Genomic DNA, 23,107 nt, shown 5'->3' with positions numbered 1-23,107 from the left:
GCTTTGAAGTATGGTGGGTCTAAAGTAACATGTGATATGATTGTGAATGGCTTAAAAGCCAAAGAAAGTGAACTAAAGATTCATAAAACAAAGCCACTGCATGGTGAGGTCATGTTTGTTAACAAAGATAAAAAGGGGTTTGATCAAAAGCCTAAAAAGCTTTGTTGGAATTGTGGAAAGCCTGGTCATTTTTCAAATAGGTGTAAACAGCCTAAGAAAAATAAGAGCTTTGTTCCTAATGAACCTGAACAGCATGCTAATAATGTGTATGAAGATGATGGAGTCTATATGGTGCATGATCATGATTTTCAGTTCTTAAACTACTCCAATGCTGTTTCAAAGTCTGTTAGTTCAAATGAATGGTTGATTGATTCTGGCCGCACCTTCCATGTCACTCCTTTTGAGCATATGTTTCATAACCTACAGCATGTTAAGTCTGGGCATGTTGCTTTAGCTGATGGTCAAAATTGTGAAATCTTGGGAAAGGGTGATATTTGCTTGAAGTTTGAAAATGGTAGTTTGCTTACCTTAAATGATGTCAGATATGTGCCAAAGTTGGAGTTCAGCCTGCTATCTGTGTCTAAACTTGCTAACAAGATGTTAAATGGCTCTGTGAATTACTTGAATTTTCAATTTGAGAAGGATTCTGTGTTGTACTTCTCTGCACCAAGAAAATGTGGCTTATATGCTGTTTGTGCTAAGTCAGTCCCTTGCCTACTTGAATCCTCACAACCTGCTGCTCCAAGTGAGGTGGAGAATCTGAATGTTGTTGATCAAAACAAGAATGAGCTTGTGTTTACCCCCACTGTTTCCTTTAAGGTGGATCCTCTACCCATTTTGGATGCAAACCCTGAGGTTGACCTTGAACCTATCATGCATGATGAGCCTGGACTTGAGCCTGTTATGAATGAACCTACTAATAATGAAACTTGGATACTAGTGGAAAAGCCTACTGAATGTTCTGTTGTTGAGTCCAAATTGTTGTTTAAAGCCAAGCATGAAACTGAGAATGTGAGATACAAAACTAGACTTATTGCTAAGGACTTTACACAAAAAGTAGGCCTTGATTACAATGTGGTTTCTGCTCCTGTTGTGAACTCTGATTGTGGTTAAAGTTCAGTCTCTGTGCTTGTGTGTATGGCAAGTTCAGCCTCTGTGGCTGCTTGTCCCTTGTCTTTTCTTTTCTTGTGTTGTCTTTGTTTATGTTGTTGAGCTTTGTTTTGATCTGTGTGTCTGCCCTGTTCTTAATTGGTCTGGTCGTTTTTCCTGTCTCTGCATGTGTGTGTTCTGTTGTGTTTTGTTGTGTCTGTGAATGGTGATTTCCCTTGGGTTGGTCTCTTGTGTAGAGATTGAGTTAAATATGTATAATATTTTTCTCACCCTCTATTGTCTTGTCTTTGTGATAGGATGATAATAAAAATGGCTGTGATGATAAGCTCAAATCAAAGGCAGGCTCTTCCCTGGTGACTTAATGATCATTGTGCCAAAGGTGGAATGTGGAGAGTTGGCCCAATTATCATTAACTCCTCTGGCCCAAAACTCTTCCCCAGCCCATTTCCCAAACCCTAGCCCACTACCCCTTCGGATATACCCCATCTCACTCTCTCCCACACCCATCCGCCCCCATCTGCGCCGCTCCATCTTTCCCACCGCCCGTCTCCTCGTTTCCACCTCCGACTTCAACAATCCACCCTCCTTCCCAATAACCTCCCTTTACCTCCCTGATCCATCCCTATCTTGGTTATAAAGCACTCAATTGGGGGAAGAATCTGTAGTGCAAGCTCACAACCTTGAAGGCTCTGCTATTCCTTCTATTTTCCGGCCTGATCTCCGGTGTTGTGGCTGTAAAGAGAGAGCTTCCTCCTTTTGAGAGCTTTGTCACCGGATTCCTGAGAAGGTCTCCTGCTTGGTGATAAAGCTGATCTGCTCTGTATCGCCGGAATCCTGACCATCGGATTCCTGTTTGGTGATACTTGCTGGGTGTGTACGCCATCAGATTCCTGACCACCAGAATCCTGCTGTTGGTGGCTGAACTTCTGAGATCTGGGTGCTAATCTGTTCTTCTTCCACCGTGCCATGATCATCTAAGCTGCCGGAAGAGCCTCGCCTTAGTGGGAAAATCTGAGCCAAAGTGTCCTTAAGGTACAGGCTGGTGAAGACGAAGAAGAAGAGACGTGAAGAGGAGTTTGGCACTAGAGTGTCGAGTGAAGGCGGCTGGACGGTCGGGAACCAAGAGGTGAACCTCCGGCTAGGCGAAGATACCCAACAATGGACATTTTGAACTTGTTGGTCATGATGTCAGCAAACTTCTTGCACATGCGTTCGGATTTGGATCCGAAAATTATGTCATCGACATAAATCTGAACAAGCAAGAGATCTTCTCCTTCTTTGAGAGTGAATAGAGTTCTGTCCACAGATCCTTTCTTAAAACTTTATTCAACAAGATACTCCGAGATAGTATCATACGACGCTCTTGGTGCTTGCTTCAATCTATAGAGCGCTTTCTTCAGCTTGTACACCTTTTCTGGTCCAGCAACCTCAAACCCTGGAGGTTGTTCCATGTAGACCTCATCTGTGAGCACTCCATTGAGAAATGCACACTTGACATCCATTTGGTGTACCTTGAAACCTTTGTGAGTTGCGAAGGCTAAGAAGAGTCTGACTGCCTCCAATCTGGCAACTGGAGCGAACGTTTCGTCGTAGTCGATTCCTTCTTCTTAACTGTATCATTTAGCTACAAGCCTTGCTTTGTTTCTCACAACGTTTCCTTCTTCGTCTTTCTTGTTCTTGAAAATCCATTTCAAGCCAATCACCTTTGCATCGTCTGGTCGATCCACAAGCTCCCAAACTGAATTCCAGTTGAATTCATTGAGTTCTTCTAGCATTGCGATGACCCAATGAGTAGACTTCAGAGCTTCTTCAATATCCTTGGGCTCTGTTGATGATAAGAAACAGCTGAAAATCTTATCTTCGTTGATGCAGTTCTGGTTGTTGTCGAAGACGAGGTTGCACATTGATCTCCGAGTCTTGACGCCTTCTGTTGGTTCTCCAATGATGTTCTCCTTTGAGTGGAGTTCAAACCATCTTCGATACTTCTTGATCTCTTCTGGAGATGGTGGGGCTTCTTCGGTCAGAATGGTTCTGAGGTGTTGAGCACCTTCTGGAGCAGGGGAGAGTTGAGCTGGAGCTGCTTCACCACGTTCAACTCGATCTTCAGCAACTGGAGTTCCCCCTTGACTGATGCCATCTGCATTGGCTCCAGTCTGAACTTCAGACCTTTGGCTGATCTTTTGATACTGAAGCATCTCAGTATCTTCATCTTTGCCTGGTCCCCACACCAAGACAGTAGAGGGCTCGGTGTTGTGGATTTCAGCTTTGGAACCTTCAGTGTTCTGGACACACTTTTCAGCTTCTTGTTCCCTGAAATCATCTGTAGACTCATCAAAGATCACATGAGGTGTTTCTTCAACACAAAAAATTTGAGAATTAAACACTCGATAGGCTTTGCTTGAACGTTCTGTTCCAGAGTATCCAAGGAAGACTCCTGGATCAGCCTTGCTATCGAACGTGTTTAACCTCTTCTTATCATTGTTGTGGATGAAACACTTAGAACCGAAAGCATGAAAGTACGCAATCGAAGGCTTTCTATTCTTCCATAGCTCGTATGGAGTTTTTCCATGTCTCTGAGTGAGGAAGGAGCGATTCTGCGTGTAGCATGCGTTGTTGACTGCTTCGGCCCAAAACTTCAAGGGGAGTTTTGATTCGGCTAGCATCGTCCTTGCTGCTTCCTTCAAAGACCGGTTTCTTCTTTCTGCAACTCTGTTCTGTTGTGGAGTTCTTGCTGCAGAAGTTTGATGACTGATTCCTTGTTCATCACAATACTCACGAATGACTGTATTGAGGAACTCAGTCCCACGATCTGATCTGATGTTGATGATGTTGACTTCCTTTTCAACGCTCAGTCTTCTCAGCAGCTTTGGCAGTTCCTCCAGCGTCTCTTTCTTCTTGAAGAGAAAGATAACCCAAGTATATCGTGAATAATCATCCACAACTACTAAGGTGTACTTCCAACCGTTGTAGCTTCTTGGAGTGATCGGGCCAAACAGATCCATGTGAAGTGGATGCAGAATTCTTTCAGAGGAGTGTCCTGACTTTGACTTGAATAACATTCGCGTCTGCTTTCCTTTCTGACATGCTTCACATTCTTGCTTCTTCTGGAACACAATAGAAGGAAGGCCTTCTACCAGTTGATGTTTAGCAAGTTTGTTGATCGTCTTGAAGTTGAGATGGTTGAGTCTTTTGTGCCACATCCAGTTGAGTTCCGAGCTGCTCTTGCTGATGAGGCATGTTTCTGGTGGGCTGTCTTCCCAAGAAACGACGTAGAGACTCCCTTGTCTGAATCCTTTCAGAACCACGTTCTTTTGGTTGTTTCTAACAGTGAATTCATCCTTCTTGATCTTCACTGTGAAACCGTTGTCACAAAATTGACTCACAGACAACAGATTATGTTTAAGACCAGAAACAAAGCTAACATTACTGATACTGGCGTTACCCATGTTGAGCACACCGTAGCCTTTTGTTTCTCTGATTGAGTTGTCTCCGAATGCAACTTTGGATCCAGCTTTCTCAACTTACTAAGATAGATATTCTTTGTAGCCCGTCATGTGCTTCGAGCAGCCACTATCCAGATACCACGTTCTGATTGAAGCTTTTACCTCTTCCTTCTTTTTGTGTTTCCTGACATTGACCTACAAGGAAGAGTTGCTTCAGGCACCCAATCAAGCTTTGTTAGCTCGAGTTCCCTTTGGAACCCATATCTGCTTCAAAATTGGTCTGGCTGGTCTCTTGCGCTTTGTTGATCATCTGATCGCAGTTGTTGGCGCTTTAGTTGGCACACGAGCATTCTTCTGTTGAGAAATTCCTTTGAAGGCCTCACTCTTGTAGCAGTTCTGTCTGATGAGTGGTTGAGGTCTTCTTTGCTCGGCGAAGTATCTTCCTTGAGATACTCGAGTCTTTGCAGACTTATGGAGACTTGACTGATGTCCAGTTGTTTGTTGTTGTGGATGTCGCTTGGCTCATCTGGACTCAGCATTATTTGGTCTCCATGGATGTTGTTCCTTCTGAAACTGAACTGATGTCAGTCTCTGACTGATGTGGCCTTTCTTCCCCCTGGATTGGTAAGGAAGATTCTTCTTGATTCCTGATGTTCATTCCCCGATCTTTGACTGAAATCTGCTTTCCAGTCTTCTCAGTAGGATGATCTGGTTGGGGGCCTCCTTTGCTCGTCTGTAGCTCCGTGGAGGTGGAACATTCGATCTTGCCATCAGTTTGCGTTTGCGAACTTCATCCATATCATGATCTCTTGATTCTTCTGATGTTGTGATTTCAGAAGGATCGTCCTTTGAAATGATCATGACATTCTTTCCTTTGTCAGCTGCAACCTTTCCTCCAATGCTTTTAACAAGACCTTTCGATGGAAAGTTGCTCATCATGGGAGACTGCATCATGCAGTTCTTGACTGTTTCTTCCAGCTTGTGATTGAGCCTCTTGATCTCATGAGATGCTCTCTCACATTCTGAGTTGGAGATTCTGAGCTTTTCTTCCAGTCGGCTGTTCTCCATGATTAGCTGATCAAGACATGTTTCATCCGGAAAGTAGATGATTGTCTGATTCTTAGCTCGTTCATCATTGATCTCCTTGTCCATTTTCTGATTCTGCTTGAGGAGATCTTCGAACATTTTCCTCAGCTGACAGTGATCAGTCATGAGCTGATCAAACTCGTCAGTTTCATCGGATGAGCTACCTCCAGATTCTGAGTGGTCTCCTGAAAGCATCAGGAAGTTTTCAGTATAAGGAGTTTTTGAATGAGAGATTACCTCTGAGCCATTCATTCTGTTGTCGTAGCTGTTGTCAGCCACGCTTTCTGATTCATCGGCCATCAGAGCTCGGCTCTCATCGTCTGAGCTGGAACTGTCGAAGTCGGATGATTCTGATGTGTCTTTGGAAGAGTCAGCATCGTCAGCAACCATCGCTTTCTTTTTCGAAAAGCTGCGATCATTCTTAGCTTTCAGCTCTCTGCGCTCAGCTTGAGTCAGATCAGGGCATCGAAAGTGCCATTTCTTTCTACATCCAAAGCATTCCATGTCTTTGATGTCGTAAGCGGCTGACTTCGTTTCTCTGCTTCAATCGGTGGAATGTCTGGAGTTGCTTTCTCTTTCCTTTCCTTTGTAGTGCTGCTTGTGGAACCTTCTGTACTTCCGGAACTTGGACTCCATCTTGTTGAATCTTTCAGTCAACAAAGCATATTGACTGAAAAAGTCCTCAGGGTTGAGTTTCGTTGGTTCCTTGATCTGCTTCTTGCCTTCTCTTGTTGAGGCCTTCAGTGCAACTCCTCTTGAGGTTGATGGACCATCTTCGTCTGATCCTCCAGCCTTCTTGTTTCCAAGGTTTCTCAGAAGGTCGAACTCATTTGCCATGAGATCGGAGAAAAGCTTGTTTGTCGGGAGCTGACTGAATCCAGGCTTATGCTGATGAGCGACTGAGTAGATCTGCCATTCTCCACGTGGCAGTGCTCGAAGAATCTTCAGGTTGATTTCTCGTTGAGTGTATTTGTCATTGGAAATGGATTGAACTTCATTCAAAATTTGGTTGAATCTAAGTTCCATTTCCTCGACAGATTCATTTTTGAGCATGAGGAAGGAGTCGAACTTCTGGCAAGCTATGGATAGCTTATTCTCCTTGATTTTCTCAGAACCTACGCACATTCTTTCCAGAATGTCCCACATCTCCTTAGCAGTTCCGCACTTGATGATCTTCATGACATGCTTGTCGGGAACGGTGCCGGAGATGATGCTTTTGGCGAGGTTGTCAAGCTCATCTTGCTTCCTTCTTCGGTGGTGAAGTTGCTTTTTGCTTGGGCTGGACCTCATCGTAAGGATCTTGTTGTGGATCAACAGGAACCTTTTTGACGGTTTCGGTGATGGTGATTGGTCCGCTGGTGATGACTTCCCACATTTGGCAATATTGGGCGGTGAGGAAGCTTTCAAGCCGAAACTTCCATATGTCGTATTTTTCAATACTAAACATAGGTAGAGAAGATAATCTGTTGTGGTTAGTCTCCATCAAAAAAGAGAGAACAGATAACAGCAGATAGAACAGATAGCAAGCACAAAAAGAAAGAGAGAACTTTTTCGAGACCTTTGAGAAAAGGGATCTAGTTCAATTAGAACCTAATCAGATACAGAATGTTCTTGCGAACAACCTGCTCTGATACCAATTGTTAGGTCCTGAGGGTCTCGAATAGGTGTATGGGGGGGAATACACCTATGGGCTATTTTTTACAATCCTCAATCAGAGGGATCTCAGTCAGAGATCAAAACGAAACTTTACATGCAAACAAAGATGCCTGTTTTACTGAAATCAGTTTTGACCAAACAGGGTTGACGACTGATACTGAAAGCTCTTCAGTAAAGAGTTATCAGTTAAGTTGCTAACTTAACTGATGCAAGTAAGGGCTTCAGTCGTGTTTGCTAAAACAGAGATGATAACACTCTTCCTGACTATCAGAAAATAGATCAGTTAGACTGATATCATACGCAGTGGAAATTAAACTTAGTTTCGCAATAGCCTCGGTGGAGCACGTTGTTGGTTATGGTTGCTCTTTGTCGTTAGTCGGTGTTCAGTTTATCAATTGAAATAACTCAAGTAAGAATGTAAAACTGAAAGCTGTAAACAACACAGAGACTTTTACGTGGTTCGGAAAAACCCTTTCCTACATCCACGGTTGGTTGATCAGACCAACAATCCACTCCGCAAGTGCTTAATAGGTGCACTGCAAACCGAACCGTGTGCTTGTCGGGTGCACACAACCGTACCACTGAAGAAAACCCTTCTTCAGTACCCACGCTTCACTCGCGTCGGATTTCTCTGCTCAGCACAACCCGTGCTAAGACTTCTCACTCAGAGTCAGAGTACCTTCCTGAACTCCGAACCACTCAAACACTCTTATGGGGGGAGGTTTGAACGAGTGCCAACTATACTTACAAAGAACAAGTTCTTTGAAGCAAGTTTGACCTTTGGCTTCTAGGTAAGCAGAAGGTTTGTCTAAGGTCTAAGAATATGAGTAATCAGTAGTGACTGATTTTGGCTTTAGAATTCTCTTCTTCGATTCAAGCTTTGGGGAGGTTAAGCTTTAGGCTGAGTAGCAATTTCGGCAGAGCTTCAGCTTATGTCGTTGAATCGGTGAAGGTTGAAGTGATCCTCGAGCGCTATTTGTAGGAGAACTCTTGAATAGTTCCGTTGGCATAGATCGTCCTCAAGATTTCTTCCGTTGGAGAGCAATTCGAATTTGGGCTGAGGCTTCAATCTTCGAGGTTCCTTGTCTGGGTGGAAACGGCTCTCTTGATGGATAGGAGATGTGACGTCTCTGGAAAGTAACCACCAGATAGGAATGACCTCTGCAGAGATAAGGATATCCTGAGATCTCTGCATTTAATGCGGCTGTACTTGTGAGTACGTGGCTTCCTCTGAACGTTGGAAGATCAGTCCTAGAAGGAATGTTCAACTGATACTTGACTTTAGTATCAGTCCATTGCGCGCATTAAGTAATCAGTCTTCAACTGATACTTCAGTTGGTATCTGCAGTCTTCAGTCTTCAGTCTTCAGTCCTTCGTTCTTTAGTCTTCAGTCTTCGACACCGCAAGCTAAACTAGAAACGAACTCTAACACTTGAGTTCAAAACAATTCTAGTCTATTACAGTTAAGTCCTATGAATTTTGGTATCATCAAAACAAGGGTTAGGATATTCCACAAGGTTCCCAACAATATGTGTTAATGGTGAAAAATGTCCATTGATGATAGTGAAAACTATCTTCCACCCAACATTATTTCAATAAAATTTAATTAATTTTAAATATTTCAAACGTAATTACCCCGCTTTTCTTTCTTGTTCCTACAAAAAAATATGGTCTCTCTATCTCGCACTCCTTCTTTATTTGAAACTCTAGTTCCTCCGCCGCGCACCGAGCTGTTCTCTTTCTCTGTCTTTCTTTCTGTCTCTGATGTCACTTGGATGACACCGTCAACACCCTCTTATCCAAATATACTTTCGTTCGAGATCTACGGCAGTTGTTAGATGCAAATTGATGCAAATATAAGAAGGTATCTAGACTAAATTTGTACCATCGGTTGCAAGATCTGTCGTGTCAGCCAGCTAAGGTGGCCATGAACACTACTCATAGTGGGTGCCTGGGCAATCGGCGAAAGATCCCCCAGTGGATCCTGTTAATTATGCCATATAGTTTGGAATCGCTGGTGAAGATCCCAAGTGGTATCATTTTCATATCATTATAGATTTAATTCTGACATATAGTTAGATTTGCGTGATTTTTGTTTTATTTTGTGTTATTTTGAATTTGAACTTGTACTTGTAGTTGGATTTGTTATAAAATAAAGAAGATGAATAAAATGATGTTTTCGAATTAGTGTTATTCCGTGTTATTTCAAAATTCTGTCGTATGAAATATTTGGGACGAATGACACAAATATTCCATTTCGCATTATTTGTCCCAATCTCTATCACGTAAAGTGTTGGAACGAATGGTACAATGTCATATTTAAACCATTCATCCAAGTTTCTGTCATGTCAAATATTGCGACGTATGATACGAAATGACTTATTCACACCATTCATTATAAGGTCTTTCGGGCTTATGTTGTCACGAGAAGACCATTGCCCACTTCGTACCATTCGTCCGAATATTTGTCACAATAAATCTTTCACTTAAGTTTGGAACGATTGATATGAATATTCTATTTCAAACCATTTGTGCCAAGCACTTACACGACGGAGAATGGGACGAATGGTATGAATATACTATTTTCCACCATTCGTCCCAATGTTTTTTGCAGCAAGTGTTTGGCATAAATAGTACCAATATTTCATTTGGTAATATTCGTGCCAAGGTATGTCGCGCTAAGTGTTGGAACGAACGATGCGAAGTGCAAAATGGCCTACTCGTGCCAACACTAGTGCGAAAGACCTTGGCACGAATGATGCAAAATAGCATATTCGTATCAAACATATGGCGCGAAAAGACATTGAGACGAATGGTTTAAATATGTCATTTCATGTCATTCGTTCCACATAAATGACACAATAAAGAAACAAGACTTGTAGTTTGTTCTAACAAATCCAGCTACAAATTCGAATCAACGTTTTCTACAATTTTCAAATAATACAATTATAAATCATATGAGCAAATCAACGTGAAATGTTACAACTAACACATAATCTAACTAATGTCATATTTTCATCATTTCCTTCACTTTCTTACACTGGAGGAAGACATCATGCGTCATGTGGCGGTGATGAATTGGGGAATGTTGGAGATTTGTTTTAACTAATCCTCAATCCAACACACTTGGCATGGATGGAACGAATTTTCATCTGGTTGTGCACTCTTTACGATTCTAACGAATTGTTGTTTCGTTCCACTCGTTCCTTGGACATGCGAGTCAAATCTTGGGGTAACTGGCACGAATAGAACATGCATTCAAAATTCGTAAATTATTTAAAAGGTTGAGTTTTGGTATGATGATGGACTGAGTATTCTTTGGTTGTGCGAGACCAATAAAAATTACCTGAAGCAAAGCTATATACATTATTGCCTTTTTCTAATCTTCGTTCTTAGTGGTATTTGAGCAAATTTTTGGCGAGCTTTATTCTCTATTGTTGTAGAAAATATTATTTTCTACTCTACCCACCTTGTATTCGACAGAATACCTTGGAGATGATTTACTCACTATCAATTATTTTTTGTTTGTCGCATGTAACCACCCTTGTTTCTTATGGATTAGGTGGTGTCTCTCCCGGCAGCTATCGACGACTCTATTGCTAACGTGATTAGCCGTAATGAGAATTATCCAAACGCCAACACTCAAGCTCTCGATCAAACTCTCGGCTCATCTATTATGTTTTCCGAGGATCACACCAGGATTCAAAACCTGGGCAAGTTTATTTTCCCGTTGGCCACGCATGAACCCAAGACTCTGGTAAGGCCATCCTACGCGTCGGCAGTAGGAGAACTACTAAAAAAGAAGTAAGATGTTTCTGCTGTTACTTTTCAATCTCTTATTCCAACAACACATGGTGAAGCCTTTTCTATCTCGATTCCGGAAGAGTTGTATCGTAACCAAATTATGACATTCCAATTTGCTTTGATAGACAGAATTATGCTAAAAACTGAGACCAACCACGTCAAGTACCCGATTTTAGATCTAAAATACAATTATTGTCGGGCACTGCTGTTGTGTGGAACCTTATTTCTATGGGTAAGGGTTGCATTACGATGAAGTTCTCAATTGAGTAAGACAAGTTACAAGCTAAATCTAAACCGATTTGGCAACTGAAAGTGGGTTATGTCCGTGTTAGAATCCGATTCAGGATTTTAATCCCTACAAGGAACATTCACTGATATATGCCAGGTTTGGGTTCGCATATACTATCTACCTATAGAATAGTGGCATCCTGAAATTATTTTTTAGGATTGCTCGAGTGCTCGATTTCCCTATCAAATTATATAGCAACACTGTGCCTAGTACAATAGGCTATTTCGCTCGGGTCCTAGTGGAGATGGATATATCTAAGAACAATCTGACATCTATCCTTATCAACCTTGGAACATCTTCATTCCATGTAGAATTCGAATTTGAAAGCCTTTCTTTCTTTTGTAATCATTGCCGGATAATGGGACAAACCATAGACAAGTGTAACAAAATCTCCAAACTCAGCGCAAATAATATCACTGCTGAGACGAAGACTCACAATTGGGCCAAGGCGAAGAGTGATCATAAAGCTAAAGGCAAAGTGAAGGGATAATGGGTTGGATTCACTACTATAAACATAATAAGAACAGGTTTACGGATCTTCTGGATGATAACGCCAATAATATGGTGGACTTAGAGCCTCCGCCACAGTCACCAATCTTAGTTCCAACAAGATGGTAGCTATGATTAATGTTGTCATTGGGGACGAGCTTGCTTGGATAAAGGATATAAAGAAGCGAATATGGCCTTCAAACAGAAACACGAGAAGGGACTTAAGGCCAAAGTGGAAGAAGCAGTTGATCGTGGAAAAGACATGATATACATTGGTGACGATAAAGTTCAATAATGGGATGGCCAGAAAAATGCGGCTCCCAGTGGAAAGAACTTATTTCGAAGGTAACCGGCCATGCCATTGCCCCGGAGAAGTGCAACACATGCAACTCGTCTAAAGATACTTTCTTGAGTAATAAATTGGGATGCCCCCCAAATCACAACTTGGGTAAAAGCTCAGGACAGAACAAAAGGCTGGATAAATATGAGACATGTGCTCATAATAAGAACTTCCAGGATAGTCGTCAATGCTCGCGTTCAAAGGCTACCCTTACAGCCATTCACCACAAAAGGCACTCACTATTCAGCTCATGACATTATGGATAGAATGGCCTCTAGAAATTGGTCTGATATATTGATGAGGAGACTTCTGAGATTGAGGAAGAGAATTTTCCCCATCTTCAATATATTATCATGATATGGAATCTCTATGGATTATCTAGTAATTCATGTATCCTGCTTAAACGTCATTGCTCTATATATGATCCTATTTTATTAGGGCTTATTGAGCCTAAAATGAGCTTCCAAAATATCAATATTTATTATTAGCGTTATCTTATTCTTGTTCCGATTCTTCAGAATGAGCCTTCGTTTAGTTGAATTTTATGTCTTAAGCATAGTTCACCTATTGATATATCAGGATTTAAACTTGAATTCTGCCTATGGGCTATGGTTAGTTAGGAAAAAAAATACTCAGTTCAACATGCCTCTAATATCTGAATTTTTAAAGATCCTAGTTTGGCGACTCAGGTTGATAGTTCTACAGAACATGTAGTTATTTTTAAGTTTACTTTTGATTCAACAGATTTCATGGGTGTTTTTGTTCGTGCTAGTTGCAATTACATAACTAGACTTGAGCTTTGGTCTTATTTGGCTACTTATGCGTTTGGAAAAAGATTTACATGTGTGATTTTAACGTTGTTCTTGGGTGACGTAATCCTCATGCATGCGATCTCTTATAGGGATTTTCAATATTTCATTGATGACAATGTTCTTATTCAGCCTCCTTGCTCAAGTCCACTTGTTACTTGGACGGATCGGGGGAGGTTTTCTTTCTCGGTAGAATATGTTCTGGACCGGGTTCTTCACTCATATGATATTCATGACAGATGGGATTCTATTTCCTATGAGGTCGGCCATGAGGGTTTTTCCTCCCTAGAATTTGCTCTGACCATTCCCCATTTATCTTTAAATGTTTTCAAGCAATCCACTCGAGCACGTAAACCTTTCCATTTTCTTAATATGTGGATCGGCCATGAGGGTTTTTTCCAAATGGTTCGACAATCTTTGGATGTGAACTACCCTATTGTTTGCCCTATAGTTTGTTTTATGCATAAATTCAAGCGATCTGTCTTGATATCAAAATATAGAACAAAGTGGTGTTTGGGAATTTTCATCAGGATACTGATAATCTGCAATCCCATCTCATTTCGCTTCAAGCTAATATCGATATCACGAGTTATTCAAATGAGTTGTCTGATCAAGAGATTAACATCCATGTCTTCCTTAGTGTCATGTTGACACATCAGGTTCCATTGCTCCAACAATAGAGCTGCATTAAGTGGCTCAATGATGGGGATCAAAATTCGCAATTTTTTCATAATATCGTAAAAATTCGTAATCCAGTCATCATATTCGGCATTAGATCATTAATGGTAAGATGGTCTCGGATGAATAGGTGATGGTGTCTCATGTGCTTGATTTTTATCAAAATAAATATTTACGGAGTCTTATTCGGCGCAAGTTGATAGCTCTTGGATTACTCATATTATTCCCTCTTTGGTCACGAGCTATCAATTGGCCATGCTTACTCAATGTCCTACAGATGATGAGATCAAAGCCATTATTTTTTCGATGGATCGTAGTAGTGCGCCAGGTCCGGATAGTTTTAATGTGGCCTTCTTCCATGCTGCTTAGGATATTATCGCCTGTGATATTATAGATGTGATCCAACGGTTTTCTCCCACGGCTATATTCATCTTCGTATGAATGCAAGCATCCTGAGTTTGATTCCTAAAATGCCATATGCAAGCTAAAATCTCAAATTACAGACCATTGTGTTGAGTAATTTTATTTTCAAAATCATCACTAAGATTCTGGCTCTAGAGTTAATGTTATTGCAGCTGAGATTATTTATGCCCAATGATTTAACTTTATTTCTAGGAGATCTATACATGAATGCATTGTTCTTACTTCCGAAGGCGTAAACTGCATGGATCGAACTAACAGGGGTGCAATATGGCTATTAAAGTGGACATCCAAATAGCCTTTGATACACTTAGACGGGCGTTTGTGAACATGGTGTTGGAGGCTTTTGGTTTCCCCGTAATTTTCTGTAGATGGACCAAGTTATTTTCAACTCTGCTCGTCTTTCGATCTCGTTTAATAACTCCTTGCAGGGCTACTTTTCTTGCAATCGTGTGGTTCGTCAAGGAGATCCTTTATCTCCTATTTTATTTAGTATTGCTGAAAACATCCTTAGTCGTCCGATGCTTGTGGCTACAAATGATGGTTATTTCTCGCGTATGAAGTTGTCTTGTAGTGTGAAATTTCCCTCTCATCTTTTGTATGTCGATGATGTGCTTATTTTTTGTCGTGCTATTGAGAGAAATTGTTTATTGTTGGCTACTCTGTTGGAAGTTTATGCTGGTATTTCGGGTCAATTATGCAATAAAGATAAATGGACCGTTAATTTTGGAAAGGGAATTTCTACTGCTCTTAGGAACCATCTCCAGCGGATTATGAATTTTACTACAAAGTCAACCCCTTTTATCCACCTTGGGGTCCCTATCTTTTCGGGAAAAGTTTGAGAAGTTTGGCATTTCACGAAAGATTTTATTGAAGCTTATCCTGAAGCTGCTTTCGATATTATTTATACTCATATTGTCGGTGATTATGATTCCCGTCTTGGATACATGCAAGTTTTGGCAATGTGACTGCTACTACTGCCAGAGATTTTTTAAATCTCTCTTTTGCCTCTGTTATTTGGGGAAAATGGATTTGGAATCATTATATTCCGACTAGGCACTCCATTACCGTGTCGCGTCTTATTTTGGGTAGACTTCCTACTTTTGAAGTTCTATGTTGCCATGATTTTATCGTTCCGAACAGGTGCCCTCTTTGTCTTGAGGCAGCTGAAACCATCGACCATCTTTTTTGGACTTGCATTTTCGCTCAAAAGGTGTGGTAAAGTTTTTTTTTCTGTTGGTTTCGCTGTAACATGGAGTTGGTGTGTGATCCGGGCAGCCTGGTTTTAACTACTATTAATTATGAGGCGAGTACTCAAGTCACGAAACTTTGAAAAATTGGTTTTATTACAACTGTATAAGCTCTCTAGTATATCTACAATTGGGCCTTATTTGATGACATTAAGCTTTCTATTCGCATGACCTTATATTTTATTAAGATTGCTTTTAGAGAGACAGATTCAAATTTTACTTTAGGAAGTATGAATAACACTATGAAGGACCTTTTCATTTTTCACAATAGTGGTATTAAATGTGTCCTCGTTCTCCTCTTTCTTTTATTAATGTGAGTTGTAGTCTTCGGCCGCAACAGTGGATTAAGATTCATAACGATGGTTCAGTGTGTGGGGTCCCAGGGATTATGCATGGTGGTGCCATATACTACGATACTTGGAATAATGTTAGAGGTTGTTTCCGTGTTGCGGCAGGTCAAGGCATCACATTTGAATTTGAGCTGTTTGCTCTTACTGTTTCTCTTGACTGGGCTATTTATGAAGAATGATCTCATGTTTGGATCACTCTATGTATGTTGTTGATAATCTCACTTCTAAGTCTTCACCTATTCCATGGAGATTCAAAAATTGTTGGAAAAGAGTTCTTAGTGATGTTAAATCGACCTATATTCATGTTTCTCACATTTATAGGGAGGGGAATCAAGTGGCAGATTGTTGTGCGTCACGTGTAAGTTCAGAAGGTTGGTTAAACTATCGTATTGTAGATATTATTCAATTGGTTCATGCGGATGTTTCCACCATTTTTTTTGTTAGAATGGTGGTCTAGTTGGCTTGGATTTGCTTGGGTCTTTTTTCAAACAGGTGGTGGGCATTGGGTTTTGGGGTTATTTATTGGTGAAGCTTTCGAGAAGTTTTCGTCTATTTATGATCGGTATTGGCTGGACCACAGTCGAAAGCTTCTTGGGTGCGGGTGTTTATCTTGTGTATTTTCGGGATTATTTTGTTGTTATCTTTCGGCGAATAGTTGGCGGGTGAGTGGACTTGGTTCATGGAGCAGATCACCTTCTTAGGCAAGCTATTGCTCAGGTTACTATTACATCTTCTATGGATTTTGGTGGGCTTCATGGTTGGTGGTTGTTTTCTTCTTTAGCTCGTACATGGATTACTTGCATTTTGCCCCCCTTTTGAGGTCGAGTTTTGGATTAGGTTAGAGTGACCACTCTGGATTTTTTTTTTTTTTACAGATTTCTGTGTGCTAGAATCTTGGTTATGGGATGATTTGGCTCTTTTGGGTTCTTTGTTTGTTCTTGGGTTGACTGATAAACATTTTTTTCCTTTTTACCTTGTCTTTGGTTTTTATTTCTTTTTTTCGATTGTATTGACGAGTATTCTTTTTCCTTTATTGGTGTTTTCGCTTGAAAAGTTTTGACCAAGCTCGACCTTTAGTTAGCATATTTGTACTATAGTTGGTTTTTTATGTTTCTTTCAATAAAATTTCAATTCAACAGTATATATCGATATATTTTACTTTTCGAAACATCTGTAGTTGCTATTAGACGATGCGTTGTAATAATATGTGTACTTTTAATCTAAATCGTAACATAATAATAAGAAGTACTACTAAGATATCGTTCCTGAATCTTTCAATCTTCAGATAGTTACTCGATCAATTAAGTCATCTTATATCTCATATATAATACTCCCCCCGTCCCCTATAAATATACATAGTTGACCATGACATGTACATGTTTTAATAAAAAGTTTTCTGAGGTATTGATAGTGCAGAAATGGTCCCACATTAAAGGTGTTGTTAAGTAGATTGTGAGTAAATAGTGTAAGTTACAAGAATAAAATTATGAAAATTATGTTTGATGTAATGTCTCAAAATAGAGTGTACATAAATTTGGGGGACGCATAAAAAAGAAAAGGTATACATAAATACGAGGGACGAAGGGAGTAATGTGTTTACCGAAACCCCATTATCGAACAAATTACTCAATTAAATTAAACAAAACTATTTTGGAAAAGAAGAAGAACACGTTTTAGCGAAGTGAAATTGTATATATTTTTGTTTTCCAGAACGTCGAAGAGCACAAAAACAAAAAACACCTCTATACATGTGATTGCAATGCAAGTCAACAGTGACTGACCTGCTGCACACTTAGCAATAAAAGTTGTACATTTGAGCCATTTTCGGATGCGGCTCAAAAGAGTCAAACTCAAGGTCAATATTCCTTTTTTTTTGGTAGGGCTCTAACGTGGCGTTACTGATTCCCATTGATTGCAGCCTCTGATTCTTACCTGCACAACACCGTCCACTTCATCTGAACCGTTGATTATCTCGCAGCATTGCCTACGTGGCCCCTAATTTTTTATTAAACAATTAGTTGTAATGATAACCCCCAATATAGTACTCCCTCCGTCCCGGCTTTTTGTATCCAATTTTAGTAGTATTTACTACTAAAATTGGATACAAAAAGCCGAGACGGAGGGAGTAATCGAATAATTGCATCGAACATTATGCACTGCTAACTATGACGATAAAATATCTCAAAAAGAAACTATGACGATAAAATATTATAGAAGTGATAAAAATATATAATGGAGTATTATAATTTGTTGAATTTTTAGTATTAATTATACGATCAAATATATAATTGAATCAATTATCATCTACAAAGTAAATACTTACTATTACAATATAAAAAAAATGTCTGGTATAACAACCTTTTGTCATTCAAAAGAAAAACAAAATATATAAAGGGGCAATGTTAACTCAAAATTGAGAGGCTAGCCAATTTTTTAAGCCCAAATAGGAGGGACCTAATCAGATCAGCCCATTTGGATTATGCGCGATGTCAAATTTTTATTCATTTTTTTAGGCGAATATTTTATTCATTTTCTTTATAAGATTTTATTAAAACTATATCATCAAATAAAAATTAAAATCAATAAAAAGTTAAGAATACATAAAGGTGAAATTAGAATGCCAATAAAATCATTTTGATCTACTGCATATATGTTTAAAGAAGTCTATAGATTTAATTTGTTAGAACACTATAGACTATGATCATGAATTTGTAATATCCTTTCGTATTATTATCATATCTTATGGTTTCTTCAAACTATTTCTTCGAATATCACGAATAAGGAACTAATTAATGTTTGAATTATTTTGAAGGAAAAATGAAAAATAAAAACAAATTATACCCACTATTATAATATTCACTCCGTCCACAAAAAGTAGTCAATTTTTGTCATTTTGGAACGTTCACAAAAATTAGTCCCTTGCCATTTTCGGATAATACCCTATAATTTATTATTCTCAATGTATCTACTTATTTACCACTTCTACCATATGATGAGTTTTATTCTCTACTTATAATACAATTAATTATCATTATTAACACTATATTTTAAATGAAATCATTTCTCCACTCAAGATATACTCAATAATTTTAATTAAAACCCGCGTCGTCCTTTATCAGGAGTATTTTATATAAATAATCATTTTACCCTTTAGTGTGTATGAGTGCATTAGAACAATTTTAGATAATGCACGCTTACACACTCACACGATGCACGACCCCAGTGTGTAACAGTGCATTAGTCCAATTTTTTACCTAATACACGCTTACATGTCCATATTTACAATCTAGCATATATGTGTCTATTGTTCACAGTTCGTGTAAAGATTTACATCTTAGAAGCCGTAACAACTATGAGGATAGTTTTAGCGACAACAAAGTTCGACATCGCTCTATGATTTCAGCATAGATAGAGAGTGTGGGGAAGATAAATTTTGGGTGGGATGTAGAATTGTCAATGAAGTGGGGCTGGCCGGGTCCACGCCCGGATGAACCCATATAAAGTTAAGCCTGGCTCAGCTTGGACCACACTTGAAATCGGCTGGTCTTGCACCGAGCTTTTTAAAAAATCTTTAACCCAACTCGGTTCAGGACCACAAGTTTAATGGGCTCGGACTGGGCCTTGAATGGGCTTATGGTAGGTCGGGTATAATGGGTTTCGGATGAGTTCGACTCAGCTCAAATGAGCTTTTAATTTTAAACAATTTTAAATTTATAATCTATATGTTTATATTGTTTAAAGTTTATTAATATATTTGACAAAGTCCTTACAAAAATCGAAGACTAATTATAATTATAATAAAATCTCATATTTCCGAAGTCTAGATATAAGGCTAATTGAGTTCTTAAAAAATTATTATGAGAATAATTACATAACAACATATTAAGATAATATTTTATTTAAAGTTAAACACAAATATGTCCTTAAAAAAGGTTAAACACGAATGTAAACTAATTATGGAGTAAATAAATATATAAATAATATTTTACATTAAGAATATTGGGCTTGAGTCGATCCTAGGCTTAGGTCATGCTTCAAGTGGTCCTGGGCTTGTGTTTGGGCTAAGTTTCTGGCGATCTTAGTCCTAGCCTGGGTTTGATTTTGATAAATGGCTCAAATAGAGCTCATTTCAAAGAGTTTGCACGACCACTAACCCACCCACTCCAACAAGCTGATCTTGGGTTGGTCCATATCAGGCTTGGGCCGGATCGGGCTAGGCTGTCCCGACCCAATTGATAATTCTAATGAGAGGTAGTGAAGTTTGGAGATGAAGGGAGGGTTGGGGAAGATGATTGCCGGTGGGACGGGTGGGTGTTTTTTTGCTCAACTTTTATTGTGTATTTATTAAGGTTAAGTATATCTTTTTACATAAAAAGTGGATAGTTTTATGTATTTTTATAAATATGTTTGCTATATAAAACTTGATTATTCCCTCCGTCCCACTAGACTTGGCACTTTTGAGTTTGGCACGGAGATTAAGAATAAAGAGTTAAGAGTGTAAAGTAGGTAGGGTCCACTTATTTTATGTGAGTAGAGAAAGTAGGGACCACATACTATTTTAAGAAAGTGTCAATTCTAGTGGGACAAACAAAAAAGGCAAGTGTGCCAAGTCTAGTGGGACGGAGGGAGTATTTTTTTTCCCAAATCGTTTAGTTTTATTAAATAAAATTAGGGAATGAATTTTATACATACCTTGTTCCAAATTTGAGGATGAAGAAGAGGTGCTGTAACGTTAAACCCCCTGACCGAATACGCCTTTGCATAGGTGTCCTTTTTGCATTGTCTTGCGCGCTCCCGCTGCGGCCTTCTATAGGACGTTGTGGTACCCGACCCGGACCCGTTAACTCCATTGAAGTAATGAATAATGGGTCTTTCACAGGGGTTGAAGCTCATGGATCGGGTATTGAACGTGAATGGCGCTTGGCTCCAAGTCCCCCATGTTAAGAATGTTTGCAACGGGGTGCTCAGATCCTTGGCCGTCATGGCAAACGGGTAGAGTTGCACGTTGTAGCCCCACGACACGGATACGGACCAGTTTCGGGTCGGGTGGTAGCAGAAACACTGTTGCAACGCCCGACCCGGATCCGCGCTGTAGGCTTGTATTAGTCTTTTGATGGACTCGACCCGGTTTATGCCCGGGAAAATGGGCTGCACGTAGTCCAGATGGTGGAGCGAGATGAGAGGTGCAATGGGATGGGCCGAGAGTAGGCCGAATAGGCTTCCTCGTACGTCCATCTGCACACAACACAACAATTTCAAATTTTAATCCTTCTATTTATTTCTAATTACTTCAATCACCAAAACTTCAATAATTTTGTTTGGGGACAAATCTCAAGAGCTAACATTTACATTAACTGTTCCATAAATAAATTGAAACATATGGAAAACCCAAAACTAATAAATATTTCCAATCATTAAAGTCAGAACCAATTAGAGATTTATTCATTTATAGTACTAGTATATACAGAATCGATCACCTACCCACCATGGGCATATATAACATGCTCACTACTGATGTGATAATTTTAATTAGAAAAGATAATTAATAAATCTTATTCTAATTAATCAAAATAGAATATACGTAATAAATAATAATGCATGCAATCGTGGATAAAATACACGTGCATCAATTTCTTAATTCTTAAGAGTTAGGAAAATTTCTTTCAAAGTTGAAGGTTAATTTTGAAGAGAAAATGTAAGTTGATCACATTTTCTTAAAAAAAAACTTTGGAAATTGGAGATAGAAACTATAATGAACTCTTATTATAGTATAAATATTAGTGATTAGTTATAATTGTACAATTTCATTCTTAATATAGTTTTAAAATAATTAGGCCTGAATATATGATGCGAGAAATTAACATTATGGTTTATTATAAGATTGGACGTGATATGATAAAAGGAGAAATGAAATAAATCCGGAAATGACTACTGTACCTGATGGAAACCAAGGTGTGTGGTAAGAGGCACCCCAATCTCATTGACGCAGCTACCCACCTTCATATCCGAGCCGTAAAACGCGGCGTACCGATCAATGCAACCGTCCAATATCCGCACCAGCTCCGCCGCCAGCGGGTAGCTCACCGCGAACCCTCCACCGCCGTACGCCATCGTATACGAGTGCACCACGTTCTGCTCCACGCTCTCCGAGCTCCCCCCGATGTAATACATCTCCCTGTCATCATATCTATTCAGCAAATCCACCAAATTCTCCGTGAAGAACACCGTGTCGTCATCCCCCATCACGAACCACCGCACCTCCCCCTCCCCCTCCGCCGCCGCCGCCGCCGCCTCGAAGCTCTCCTTCACGATCCGAGCTATCCGCACGGCCGACCGCTTCCCGTACCAGTTGGTGTACTTGAACCTCGCCGTGTCCCCCGACACCCGGTACGGCGGAGAGGTCGCCGGCCACGCCTTCGCCGGCCTCCTGTCCAGCCACACGTGGCCGCGCGTCGCGTTCGGCTTCCACCACAGCTCGCAGTAGCGGCGCCGCGTGCTCCACGTCTCGGCCGAGCCCCCGATCCCGAACACGATGTGGGATATGTTGGTTCCGGCTCGGGCGAGGCCGTTGTCGGTGATCCGGCGGAGCTGACCGCGGATGGTCCGATCGCATTCCGGGCAGTCGGTGGCCCGCCATCTCGCGGTGGCCGGCGACGACGAGAGGTAGAATATCGGAAATGCCCCCAAGATGCAGATTGCGAGGAGGGCTTTCATGGTATTGGAGGTTAAAATGGGGATTTTCAGCGGCGGGGAGAGGAGGTGTTTCCAGGGTTTTAAAGGGTCGTGGATTGTGGTCTCCGGTGATGATGAATTTGGCATTTTGATTTTCATTTTTTCTTTTTCTTTTTTGGTTGCTAAAATCTTGATTCTTTATACGAATGATGATTGGTACTGGATTTGGGATGTTTGATGTGAATTAAGATCGAAATGGGATTGGGAAAAAATCTAGGTTTTTTTTTGCAGATGATTAATGTGTAATTAATAACGATGTGATTCTTTGAATTTTTGCAGTTTTTGGTTGCATGCAAAGTTCATTGATTAGGAGTGGAGCACAACTTTGGCATTATGGATTGTTTGGTGTACGTGTGGAAATATTCTCTAAAATATTTGAGATGTGCACTCAACTACGAATACCAACGCAATCAATAACAATTAATTAATTAATTGTGGCATGCATGCTAGTCTCTCTCATACTATTATTTCTAATATCAATTGGAGCTAAATGCAGTTAATAGCAAGATTTGGTGAAGCTAAACATTTTTATATATAATTGGTTTAGATTTTACTCGACCGACTAAAAAGGTTTTTTTTCTTCTTTATTCTGTTTTCATTAATAAATTGTGTTATTAACGTATGTAACAATCTTATAGACTAATCTATCCG

At 40.0% G+C, this 23,107-nt stretch overlaps 1 protein-coding gene across 1 annotated transcript; it reads right to left on the bottom strand.

Annotated features, from left to right (window-relative positions):
* Nucleotides 1–17,357: 17,357 nt before the first annotated feature.
* On the bottom strand, nucleotides 17,358–22,906 carry LOC131016649 (uncharacterized). Its single transcript, XM_057945346.1, has 3 exons — nucleotides 21,662–22,906; nucleotides 20,417–20,959; nucleotides 17,358–17,719 (listed from the first exon to the last, which is right to left on the bottom strand). Exons 1-3 carry the CDS (start codon nucleotides 22,553–22,555, stop codon nucleotides 17,609–17,611), a joined length of 1,548 nt encoding a protein of 515 aa, XP_057801329.1. The 5' UTR covers nucleotides 22,556–22,906; the 3' UTR covers nucleotides 17,358–17,608.
* Between the last annotated feature and the right edge of the window lie 201 nt (nucleotides 22,907–23,107).

This window comes from Salvia miltiorrhiza, chromosome 3 (genome assembly GCF_028751815.1).
Source record: "Salvia miltiorrhiza cultivar Shanhuang (shh) chromosome 3, IMPLAD_Smil_shh, whole genome shotgun sequence".
Lineage (NCBI taxonomy): Eukaryota > Viridiplantae > Streptophyta > Magnoliopsida > Lamiales > Lamiaceae > Salvia > Salvia miltiorrhiza.
The sequence above is the reverse complement of the archived record's forward strand: the minus strand, read 5'-3'. Positions and strand labels throughout refer to the sequence as shown.

Bases quoted from the DNA above. Each gene is read 5' to 3' on its own strand.
- LOC131016649 (XM_057945346.1), bottom strand. From the start codon at position 22,555: ATGAAAATCAAAATGCCAAATTCATCATCACCGGAGACCACAATCCAC. The intron at 20,960-21,661 runs GTACAGTAGTCA...TGTTGTGTGCAG, and splicing joins CACACCTTGGTTTCCATCAG to ATGGACGTACGAGGAAGCCT. The intron at 17,720-20,416 runs GTATGTATAAAA...ATAAAAAATTAG, and splicing joins ATCCTCAAATTTGGAACAAG to GGGCCACGTAGGCAATGCTG.